This window comes from Microtus pennsylvanicus, chromosome 11, assembly GCF_037038515.1.
Source record: "Microtus pennsylvanicus isolate mMicPen1 chromosome 11, mMicPen1.hap1, whole genome shotgun sequence".
Taxonomy (NCBI): domain Eukaryota; kingdom Metazoa; phylum Chordata; class Mammalia; order Rodentia; family Cricetidae; genus Microtus; species Microtus pennsylvanicus.
Genome location: NC_134589.1, coordinates 2,111,114 through 2,123,418, shown reverse-complemented (window position 1 = coordinate 2,123,418; position 12,305 = coordinate 2,111,114). Strand labels below are relative to the sequence as shown.

General features: G+C 51.5%; 1 protein-coding gene across 2 annotated transcripts in view; it reads left to right on the top strand.

Annotated features, from left to right (window-relative positions):
- The window catches only part of Rptor (regulatory associated protein of MTOR complex 1), a 306,486-nt gene that overhangs the window by 258,074 nt on the left and 36,107 nt on the right, over positions 1-12,305 (top strand). For both annotated transcript variants that reach the window (XM_075989895.1, XM_075989893.1), the window contains 7 exons: positions 1,493-1,567; positions 3,551-3,616; positions 3,803-3,994; positions 7,587-7,727; positions 9,215-9,332; positions 10,086-10,226; positions 10,584-10,742. In XM_075989895.1, the coding sequence (XP_075846010.1) occupies positions 1,493-1,567; positions 3,551-3,616; positions 3,803-3,994; positions 7,587-7,727; positions 9,215-9,332; positions 10,086-10,226; positions 10,584-10,742 (892 nt within the window). The remainder of the gene's footprint in view (positions 1-1,492; positions 1,568-3,550; positions 3,617-3,802; positions 3,995-7,586; positions 7,728-9,214; positions 9,333-10,085; positions 10,227-10,583; positions 10,743-12,305) is intronic.

The following is a 12,305-nucleotide window of genomic DNA, read 5'->3' as shown; positions in this document are numbered from 1 at the left end:
TGTGGCTTCTCAGGTGCTGGCAGCAGATACCATTGTCTGTCACAGCTATCCACTCCGCTGTCTGCCCCAGCAGCAGGCAGCAGGGCTTGACTGACTGTCTCTAGAACAGAGCCATTGTTGGGGGGCTCAAGTGTGTGGCACGCGGTGACCACACAGATGGAATTGTGTTCGCAGGAAGGAGAAGCTGAGTTAGAAAAGACTGCATAACCGGTGGCTTCTTACGTTAGTCCTTGAGTCTTAGAGCTCTTTCTTTGCTTAGGAACGGGGGTCTCTAGGAGGCTCAATTAACATATTGTATGGCATGAATCCAACAGAAACCCCAAAAGCTTCAACAGGTACTAGCACTACAGAAAGGACTGCTGTCGAGTATCCTCATGTGGAAAGCAAGAGGAGGGGAACCCGAGATGAAGCAGAGAAACTTGAGAGGAAGAGTAAAGTCTGAGACAGGAGAGGAAGAGGGCAGTCAGGAAGGAAAGAAGGCAGGCATGCCCTGACAGGAGGTGAACCTGAGAGGAAGGAGTCTGAGGCCAGGCAGGGGGTGTCTGAGATGGGAGGAACGTGAGAAGAAGTGGGGGACAAAGGATCTCAGCAAAAACTGGAACCCAAAAGACCAAGAGCTCCAGGTGGGCGTCCACTCTGTCACCTGCAGTATTGCACATTCGTACACTCAAAGTCAGTTGTGCAAGCGAAACACTCAGATACATAAAAATAGAAAAATAAATTAAAAACTGCCCAAATATCTTCATTTCTGCCAGGCTGGTGAACCTGGGCAGAAGCAGAAGTCTGGGGGGAGGGGTCTAGACTGAGCGCAGAGCGGGGAGGACAGGGTGCAGAGCGCAGCCCTAACGCAGCCACCAGCAGCGGTAGCAGAAGGTGCTTTTCAGGGTGGTGGATTGCTTTCTTCTTCGGAGAAGTCCAGCCTTTTCCCCAAGGGCAACAACTGTGAAGATCAAATTTGAACTAAACTAAAATCACTGCTCTTATGCCCTCTCCATGACCCCCATAGTTCTCCATGTTCCCCCAAGTTCCCAAAACGAGTTGAACTCCTCCCTGGGTATGACCGATGAGGGTATGATTGATGACAGCCACTAACCACATGATTAGTGACAGCTACTAACCACATGCCTCAACCTCACCATAACCAGTCAGGTGAAATGTCAGCTACCTCAAGACCCTCTGACAAGGCCATGACCCACTTGTGGTTTTCCCTCTCCAAACTCTAACCTGTAAATGCTCAGCGCCGCTCTCCTCCACCCGTGGACTGAGCTTGTGTTTGCATCAGAGACCCGCTCTGTGGTGGTCTTGTTTGGGGGTCTGGTGACATGGGCACAACACAGGCAGAGCTTTTTCCCGAGTGAAAACTGAAGTTACAAGGAAAGGTACATAATAATGTCTTCCCAGCATGTTTGCACACCCTGCTTTGTAAGACGCCATGACACATCCCGCCAGTTCCTGTACTCACGGCCTCTCTTCTGTCTCCTTTTCCCTCCAGTCATGCCAGGCCGACCTCGTGAAGGACAACGGTCACAAGTACTTCCTTTCCGTCTTGGCAGACCCATACATGCCAGTAAGGACTGAGCCATACTTCCCTCAGGCAGCATGGGATTTGTCTCCGCTTGCACACTGTGGGTTACAGTTCCTCTCTGAGGGCCAGGTAGAGAGGTGCTCTACACGGTTACACGTGAATGGCCACTTAGTGTGCACACGGCACACTGCTCCATTTCCTCCTGCCTCAAGTGAAAATGTGGTCTTCCTGCGACAGTCGGTCTCTGCCCAGCAGTGGCATCTCCATTACCTAGAGCCTGCATCCTGAATAGACGGACAGATGGATGAATAGCTGTTATGTCTGTGATATGGTGCCTCAGATGCCCTGAAGGTCCCTTAATGGGACAAGATGCTGACATTGCTTTACTGAAGGAAAGAAAAAATTGTTTGAAAGTTTGAATTTTATACATACTTTTTATTAAATTGTTTAAAAATAGATAGCATGAATAGGACATAAGTAGTTTTCTCATATTTTACTATCAGTTTCTTTAGCCTCCCTCTGGCTGCTCAGCACAGCCATGTAGACAGAGCAGCCGTGCACAGTCGCTCCTTCATGCGCTCTCTTCCCAGAGTGTGCGTGCAGCGCCACGTCTGCACTCAGGTGATACCTCTGAGAGGAACTTTCGTGTCTGAAGTCTTCCTCTGGCTGTTTTAACTCACCTCCAGCACAGAGCTGAGGACTCCAGGGAAGGGGAAGAACGCGGAGGATGGCTGGATAGGGCAGTTTCTTAACTCATGCCCATCAGCCAGTTTGTTTTCTTCAGAAACAGCTTTCTGCTGCTTCAAGAAAACACTGCCTTTACCTGTCCTGAAATAAACAGGCAGATCTTGGAGAAGCACAGAGGAGAAGAGCCCCTCCCCCGGGAGAAAACACTGGAGGTGTTGACTTAGGGCAGGCACCACCAGGAAGAGAATCATAAAGGCACCACCAGGAGAGAAAAAAGCAAAGACGTGAAATGGGGGGGGGGGGTGAGGGAGGCTGCTCTTGCTGACGTCATCCCAGAGTGCTGCAGGGGTAGGAGGGCAGAGTCTGAACAGACTGGAGCTTGGAGACCTGAAGAAAGAAATGAACAGCGAGCCCTTCCCAGACACAGCACAGTCAAAGTAACGAGAGTACCAGGATCATAAGGAAAACCCCCAAAGCCACCAGAACCCAGAAAGGGCAGACAGCAGCTGCAGTGATGGCAAAGGATTGTGTGTGGCCCTTCCAGCAACTGCTGCATGGAGTTCCCTGCTAAGTTATGCTGTATGGGGAAGGGGAAGTACAGACCCTTTATAACAAAGAATGACGGCTTGGCACTCTAGCACCTGGAAGGTAGTGGCCTGGTCTCTGTTACAGTAAACTCAGTAGACGTTGCCATAGGAAAGCAGCAACAAGCAAGGGCAATGGCCAGAATGCTGGTGCTGCCAAGGTAACCGTTAATTAGAAGGGCTAGAGGTAAGAAGGGGTGTTGGGTGAAGAGACTCCAAGAGCCTGGCAACAGTCCCAGAGGAATTCGGGATTAGACTCTCGATGTGCATGTGAAAAGGTGAGGCACCGTGAAGAAGTCTTACAGGCTATTGATCTGTCCAGAAGGAGACCAGAATTGAAGCAAAGATTGCTACATTCAGCCAGGTGTGATGGCGCACACCTTTAATCCCAGCACTCGGAGGTAGAGGCAGGCGGATCTCTATGTGTTCAAGGCCAGGCTGGCCTACAAATTGAGCTTCACGACAGCCAGAGTTGTTATACAGAGAAACCCAGTCTTGCAAAACCAAAAAAAGAAAAGAGTAGACAGCATGAAGATGGACCTTTCAGACCAATGAGCACCACCAACCATGTTAACTGCTGTGACAGAGGACAGTAGAGCAACCTGGGCGTGTTCTGTGGCATTAGCTTCCAAGGGAGAAGCCAGTCTGTCCTCAGCACAAAGGCCAGTGCATGCTGCAGACAGCAGGTGCGCAGTCCTTGGAGACAGGTGAGTCTCTGGGAAGGGGCACAACCATGGTGCATTTTGTTTTCCAGGCTGAACATAGGACCATGACGGCCTTCATTCTTGCTGTAATCGTCAACAGCTACACAACAGGGCAAGTAAGTGTCATAGCAGCTCCAGCCCCTGAGCTCCAGGAATGGCAGAAACGTGACTTGTCTCAAACATATTCTGGCGCAGGGGGCCAGCACTTTCTTTAATCTGAATGAGACAATGTAGTGTAGTGTGGTTGAGCCCCAGCCCTGGGTAAGAGGGCAGAGGACCACTTCTCTGTGTCCTGTGTCCAGGAAGCCTGCCTGCAGGGGAACCTGATCGCCATCTGCCTGGAGCAACTCAGTGACCCACACCCCTTACTGCGCCAGTGGGTGGCCATTTGCCTGGGAAGGATCTGGCAGAATTTCGACTCTGCGAGGTGGTGTGGGGTGAGAGATAGCGCTCACGAGAAGCTCTACAGCCTCCTCTCCGACCCCATCCCTGAGGTAAGCTGTCCTTGAGAAAAGTAGCTTCCAAGTTGGGTCAAAGTACATACGATACATGCTCTACACCTAGTCCTCCAGGGTTCTGTTTGTAAAGAGGTCATGTAGGACCGGTGTGCAGAAGTCTGCACCCAGAATCTCTAGGGCCATGCACAGATTCCCAAGATAGGCTATTGAGACCTTGCTACAGAGGCACACATTTAACTTTTCATTCATAGTGAGCCAACTCTGTATGCAGTAGGGTATCTCTGCAAGCTGGCACAGCCTCACCTAGGTCTAAGAAACAAACATGAACCATTCTGTACTGCACATCCTGTGGACCTGGGCAGAGAGACAGACAGACAGACATACCATGGTTTGGCGCAAGCTAAAGAAGGTGTTGGCACTGCCTTCTCCCTACAGACCAACACCGTCTGCTGCCAGTTCAGTGTCCAATATGTTCTGGACTCTCCGGCCCCAGTGAGCACCCACCCACCTCCTTGCTTGCTGAGCCAGCTTAGAGCCTAGAAGGGTCCCAGGTGCAGGTATCTGAGCCCTGGCTCCTACAAGTGTCTTCACATCTGGGGGTTGAGGTTTGAACCTAGCAGCCTGGTGCCGGCATTGCTATGGCCACGCATCCCACAACCCCATGTTCAAACTTTCTGGAAGGGTGCTCAGGGAAGTGTATTTACTTATTTTCTAAGTTGTTCTCAAAAGGGTTTAAGGACACCAAGCATAAAAATTTAGAGAACAGGGGCTGGAGAGATGGCTCAGCGGTTAAGAGCATTGCCTGCTCTTCCAAAGGTCCTGAGTTCAATTCCCAGCAACCACATGGTGGCTCACAACCATCTGTAATGAGGTCTGGTGCCCTCTTCTGGCCTGCAGGCATACACACAGACAGAACATTGTATACATAATAAATAAATAAATAAATATTTAAGAAACATTCAGAGAACATGATCTTGAGAACGCAAGGACCCAAAAAGCTGGAGGAGGGTCAAGGCTAGCAGAGTCAGATCCATGTACCTTACAGAGATGGCCGTGAGTTGTCCTGAGCCTCCCCTGATCCACAGTCACCAGGGAAGCACAGTTATTCCTCGTCTGGAGTCGGCTGGGCCCCCTGGGAACTGCTCAGTTTAAGTCATCTGTAGGCTCAAACATAATGGAAACTAGAGAATCTGTGCTGTGCCCCGACTGTGGACAACAGTGTCTGAGATGGGAATGAGTGTAGCAGAGCGCCGTTGAGAAGGGTGTCCTTCCCAGCTCAGGAGCAGCCTTTGGAACAGGCTGGGTGCACACCCAGGTTTTGTCACTCTGAACCAGTCTTCACATTCAGTGGGTGGAAAACCCGACGGGTCCTCAGAGGCAGGTTGAATGCAACTGTTTGTTAATCCATCTGCTCCATGAGCCAAAAATGCTGTTGCCTTCCAGCACACAGCTGTGTGGTCCTGGCAGCCTGCTCGCTTTGTCATGCAGCAGGGAGACCACAGTGGACATGGGCCGTCCCACAGGGTGACTCGAGACTGGTACTTCTGCTGTGCCCATATGACTAGATCAGCAACATAAGTAGAGTGTGTACCTGCACAGGGACCTCTCTGCTGAGGGAGAAGAGACACGGCAGGCAGCTGCGGCAGCAGAAGTATTGCTTGGAGCCGTGGAGACCCAGGAAATAGTGAGGCCTTGTCAGGGCCTTGGCTTCTCAGCTAAGAAAGTACAGGGAGAAGGAAGCAGAGGGGCTCCGATGCCGTGCAGAATAGCGAGGGAAATGCGGCTAATCCCTGGTTAGGGCAGCAAGTGGGGGGGTCTTTGGGCTGGGGCATCTGGTCTGGAACTTCCCTCTGGCTTGCTTCCGACTAATCACAAAGCTGAGCATCTGGTTCTTTCCCCTGAATTGCTGATGCACGTGGCATGTCGCCTCCCATGTCCTGTGTGTTTCTGGCCTGGCCCTTTCCTGGAAACACAGTTGTCTGTGGCAGACCCAGGGAGTTCCTTCATTCTGGGAGGGTAGGACATCATCCCGGGTCAGTAGAATATTTATCACACAGGTGGAAAAAACATTTTTGTAGAAGGGAGACCAAGTTATAGGCTGTTTGGATCCTGTGGGGAATAGGAGACCCTGCTATGGTTTTCAGAAATGATCACTGTGTCTTTGTTAATAAGCGAAGGGTCCAAGAAGCAGCCATGAGGGACTGTCCACTAGGGTGACAGTGCAGCCCTGGCTGTAGCTTAAAGGGCAATTCTGAATTGCTCAGTGTACATATCACGTCAGATTTTGGCTAACTCCTTAAGAAATCAGTGCCATCTATCCCCAAACATTCCAGGGACATCTGTCTTGTCTCAGGCCCTCTTGTGGCCTTGGAGAACCCTGAGAAAGTTAGATCTCAACCTCTCTGTGGTTACCCCAAGAGGTAGAATATTTCTTTGCAGAAAAACCTAAAATGAACTTGACAGGAAATCTTGAAATTGTCCAGGGAGGAAGCTCATACCATAGCAAGAGGCCCCCTCCTGTCTCCACATCTGGGGTCTGTTGGGGACAGCCGCAGGACTGCACAGCCACAAAAGAGCAATATTGACTATGTGAGCCACCAAGACCACCTCCAGCTGCTCGGCACCTTCATAACTGCTGACAGGCAGCTCCCATGTCCACCCACGTCTGCATTGAAATGGTCTAGTGAGTCTTTCTTAGTGTCGCGGGTGTTGTTTCTGAACTGGAAGACAGGGACTTGCTTTTCTCTATCTGCGGTGCTTGGCACCTCTGAGATTGAGCCGCTACCTGTGTGAGTCATAATGCAGACTGTAAGGATTTTGGGGTGCAGAGACTTAAAGCAGCCACACCTTATCTCTGGAGATGGCAGGCTCCTCGCCTGGGGCCTGAGAGCCAAGTGCCTTCCTACTCTAACGCAGCCTGCACCTCGTGCAGCCTCTGGCCTTCTCACTCTGACTGTTCCACGGCCGTCTTTCTCTTCTGGGGAGGCCAGGATGGTTTGCTCATGGTCGAGCTGGGATTCCTCCAGCCCAGTGCAGAATGTAAAGAGGAGGACTCTGTCTCTCCAAGGTTAGCTTCTTTTCATGTGACCTTGGGGTCTGAGCCGAGCTGAGGTCCCTGGGTACCATGGCCTGCCCGGTATTGTTTCCCTCACTGCCTCTGTCCCCTGGGGACTTTACCCTTTCTGGTTTCCAGTTAGCTTCTCTGCCTCAAAATGGACCCACACGTTCTCCACTTGCCACAACCTCCCCTCCGTGGCTTAGTCCAGCCCACCTTCCCCCCCATCGGCTCTGGGCCAGTCTTCTCCAGAGCACCTCTGTCTCCTTCAACTCTGTAATCAAAAGTCCACTGTGCACGCCAGTCTGTAGACTCCAGAGGAAACTGCCCCTCCCCACAGCCTGGTCATCCCTGAGCTGGGGCTATGCTGTCTCCTGGGCTGCCCACACACCCTTCCTGCTTATCAACACCAGTGTAGCTTTGGGCGCGGAGCATCGTACGGTGTCTGTGAAATTGAATTGAGCTGACTTATGTGAACTGAATTGAATCAGCTTGCAGACAGCCTCAGCAGAAATGCAGATGGCAGATAGACCAGCCGTGGGTGTGACTGATTGCCTGTCTCCTGCCCTGCAGGTTCGATGTGCGGCTGTGTTTGCCCTTGGCACCTTTGTGGGAAACTCTGCTGAGAGGACCGACCACTCTACCACCATCGACCACAACGTGGCCATGATGCTGGCCCAGCTGATCAATGACGGGAGCCCCATGGTCCGGAAGGTATGTGGGTGCCAGCTCAGTAGCTGAAGTAGGGGCCTACGAGCTGAGCCAGCCCAGAGGACCTCAAATCCGCCTGTGTGTGCTAGTTCATCTTTTCAGAGTGTGCCCTCATTGCTCATGTCTGTTCCCCTGAGGGCACTGAGCTGACCAGGTCTCTAGTCTTCACACAGCAGCCTTCTCCTCACCCGGGCACCAGCAGAACAGAGACAGGTCTGTGCAGTGTGTCCCCTGTTCCACCTCTCACTCGCCTACAGCAAAGTCTGTCTTCTCTGCTCCCTAAGGTTCACACCTCCATAAAAAGATGTTCCACATCCTCCTGAGCCGGCAAGGGCCTTTGAGGGAAATGCTCTGACTTCCTGACCTGGTGAACCTGGTGGCTGCTCTTAGAGCAGACTGCCCGCGGTGACCATGGGCACCCGTTGTCCGTGAGAGCCACTGGGCTTCTTGCTCAGCGTTCCTTTTCTTTTGGTTGTTTTGAGACAGGGTTTTTTTGTGTAGCCTTGGCTTTCCTGGAACTCAGAGATCCTCCTGCCTCAGCATCTGAGGATGTGGAAGGTGTAACTCCAAGCCTCTGTCCTGAGCAATGTGACCTATGGGTCCCTGGGCACAGCTGAGGTCTGAGTACAGAGCAGAGCAGCTCAGCATCACATCTCATGGTGAGCCGAGCTTTGGAAGACATACACGGCACGGTGAGCTGTTGGAAAAACCAGTGTGGAGCTAGAAGAGATGGGAGGAGCAGAGGGGGGGGGGGGAGAGAGAGAACACCCAAGGAGACCTGGCAGCCCTGTCTGCAGCCCGCTGGTCAGCTCAGGGCAGCCTCAAGGGTCTCTGACAGACCTCGGTTTTCTGCAAACATCTTTCTCTCTACAGAGTGGTGCTGGTGTCCACAAGTCTACATTCTGTTTCATTTCCTTTTGACTCTCAGTCTCTAAGCATTTAAGTTGTGGTGCTATATCATCATAAACTGCATGTAAATCCTGTCTCCCCAGGCTCTGGCATTTAGGCCTAGGTGTCATGTTTTAATTCAAGGACTTTTCTCATTCCCTCATATGGACTAGAACCTACTATAGCTGAGGAAGCTTCTTGCTCGCTGTAAAGAATGCTTCAGCTAGTCAGCTGTGCCCACCAGTCTCTGGAGCAGGATCAAAAATGGCAGTTTTGGCCAGAGTCACAAGCCTAATTTTAAATCCGTCAGGGGTGTGGAGTTCACACTGTGGCTTCAGAAAGCCTTGGGGTGGTAATTCCTGCCTAGCAATGAGTGAACAGACTGGAGCAAGTGTGCCTGGCAGCTGGGGGCACCACTTGCCAGCCACTGGCCTGCTGCCTTCACAGCCCCAGACTTCCTTGATTCCCCCTCCTGGTCGTGATGCCAAGTGAGCCTTGCCCTGACCCTCATTTCCCAGAGTCACATTAGGGTTAGCTTCAGACCTGCTGTCCTGCGGGTTCCTGCCGCCATAGACATGATTGTCCCTTCTCCCTCTCAACAGGAGCTGGTGGTGGCTCTGAGTCACCTTGTAGTTCAATATGAGAGCAATTTCTGCACTGTGGCCCTGCAGTTCATGGAAGAGGAAAAGAACTACCCCTTGCCTTCTCCCGCAGCCACAGGTATAGCTCACAGGGAGCCCAGGACCTGCTTCCTGGCCTTTACCAAATCTGTCAGTGGTCTGGGTTGGGCCAGGTCTGAGCATGGCTTTCTGGTATTGCTTGGGTGGTCCCTGGTACTCCTGTTGTCTCAGGCCTTTGGAAGAATACAGGTGCGGGGAAAGGGCTGTGCTGACCCTCTTACTTTTTTCCTTCCTTCTTACCTTTCTTGGAATTTAAATTTGGGGACATCTTGGAAGATGGCAACCTCTGCCGTGGGGCATGCTGAAAAGAACATTAGCCGTCTTCCTGTGATGAGTAACTGCTTCACGTTGTTGTTGGCTTCATGTTTCCATGACTCACGTTAGGAAGCTCATTTGTCCTTTTCGCTGGAGGATGCAGTCATCTTCCACGTTTCTCTTCATCACCCTCCCTCCAGATCACAGCCGGGATCGTGAGCAATGGCAGAGCCTTCTTCCTTTCAGCCAGGGTACTGGGCGTCACTGTGATGCTGCCTAGGCCACCGAATACCTGGAATGGCCTCACAGCTACTACTGCCCTTCTGGTTCATGCTGTCTTGTGATTTAATCCTTACATGGCTACAAATAGTACCTTTGTCCCACTGAGTCCTGCACATCAGGAGAGTATCATGAAGGCCCTTCCACGCTCAGTCTTGTACCAGTAACCCTAACTGTTCCTGTTGCCATGGCTGCAGGCATCCACATGCTCCCATCCTGAAACTTATTGCTAACTCTTTCTTTTCTTTCTTTTTCCTAGAGGGGGGGAGCTTGACCCCAGTTCGAGACAGCCCGTGCACCCCCAGACTCCGTTCAGTGAGCTCATATGGGAATATCCGAGCCGTCACCACAGCTAGGAACCTGAACAAGTCCTTGCAGAATCTGAGCTTGACGGAAGAGTGTAAGATCCCAGAAACCAGTATTTGGGGTGGGAAGGTTCAGCGTGCTCTACCAGACGTTATTCTTAAAATGCTACTGTGCCCCTTGGCCCCGCCCTCCAGAACATGGGCCCCGATGTTCTGTGTGACAGCCACCGTGACAACTGGCTACCTGTTCCTGGCTCAGCACCGAGAGCAGTCAGGGTCACAATATAGACTTTACAGTTGTACCAGGGCTTGACTTGTTCCAGGGAAAGGAGTCTACCAGTTGGTGCACACACGTGTCCATTAATATGCCCATTGTGAAGAGAGCTCATGTTTCAATCAGACAGGCCATTGACTGTAAGACCCTGACCTATTGCCTGTCATTTTCTGGCCAGCGGGCAGCTCAGTGGCCTTCTCCCCTGGGAACCTCAGCACCAGCAGTAGCGCCAGCAGCACCTTGGGAAGCCCTGAGAACGATGAGTACATCCTGTCCTTTGAGACCATCGACAAGATGCGGCGTGTGAGCTCCTACTCGGCGCTCAACTCCCTCATAGGTGAGTCCCCATCCTCACCCTTCTTCCTGCTGCCTGCGCGTCTTCCCAAAACAGCACGTGTCTTTATTTGGTCAGATAAATGAACCAGAACTGTCTCCATTGGATGCGAAAGAATAGGAATTGTCTGGAGCTTGAAAAAGTGAGGAGAACATTTTGCAATGGAATATTTTACAGGCTGGTTCAGGGATCTGTGAGCTTGCTGGCTTTGTCGGGCAGGAAAGCTGCCAGACAAATCCATCTGCCTTTCTCTGCGTTTCTTGTGTGTGCTAGACCTGGCAGTGTGGAGTGCTGGCTTCCAGCAAAAGATGAAGTGGGGTGCACCAGGTTTCTGGTGGGCAAAGCCAGCGGTGCCATTCTCTGCCCCTAGTGCCCAGGGCAGCCTCACAGCGAGCAGTGGGTGTCACTCACCCTGAAGCGACCTCAGTGCCCACCTGCTAAAACTCCACCACGCCTAGCAGCTTGACCCTTCACTGCCTAGAAATTGGGGTTTGATGGCCATTGTTCTCATTCTGCCACGAATGGGAACGTCTGGACTTCACTGACGTCACAAAGGAAATGAGAATTAGCTACTGAGTTTTCTTGCTATGCACCTGTGCTCATTCTCAGACTGTGGAATTGAATTGTAAGCTCTAAGCAGACCACACTTCTCTTGTACTTCATCTTGCTGAGACCCTGTGTGACATGCACAGCATAGCCTGGGGCCCTGGAATCTTCCTTAGGCTCAAGGGCTAGGAGCCAGGGCCTTGTCGTGGAGCAGCTCAGCCTGCCTCTTGCTCTCTAATCAGTGAATAGCAGCTTTGCCTTCAGTTTTGATCTTGGAGATGGAAGGGTTAAGGAATCCTGTTTTGTTGGGAGCCGTAACAGATGGTACAGAGCAGCTCCTATAGAGAAGCCAGCCCAGCTATGTCTACTTCACCCTTCCCCACCTACCCTCTCAGAAGTTGGTATCTGTGTGGTAACACCTCATACTGGTGTGTGTGCGTGTGCGTGTGTGTGTGTGTGTGTGTAAAAAGTTTTATCTATATATCAATTCAAATCTTGGAAAACTGCATAGCATTGCAGCTGGAGAGATGGTTCAGCAGTTAAGAGCACTGGCTGCTCCTGCACCTGCAGAGGACCTGGGTTTCATTCCCAGCTCCCCAGAAGTGGCTTGTAGCTGTCTGTAGCTCCAGTTCCAGGGGATCTAATACTGTCTTCTGGCCACGGCAGGCACCAGGTACACCCACGGTACACGGATACACATGAGGAGGGAGTTTCCAAGTGAAGAGAGTTTAGGAAGGAAATAAAACAGCAACCTTCCTCCCTGCCAGCCTTGTCCCCGTTCAGTGTGGTGCCGCACACATGCACACGCAGACCTCAGCGCTTACAGCGTGGTTAAGATTCATAACTTGCAGAATCCCGTTACTGGCAACCCTTGCCTGTTTAAAGCTGATTTCTTCTTTCATTTCAACCAAAGGACAGCAATCTCTTTAGTCCCTTTCTCTGAATATTGCAAAAGAAGTTTTCAAAACCTTGGCAACCTAGACCATACATTTACACCTGTCCTCACAAAAGCAGCTTCCT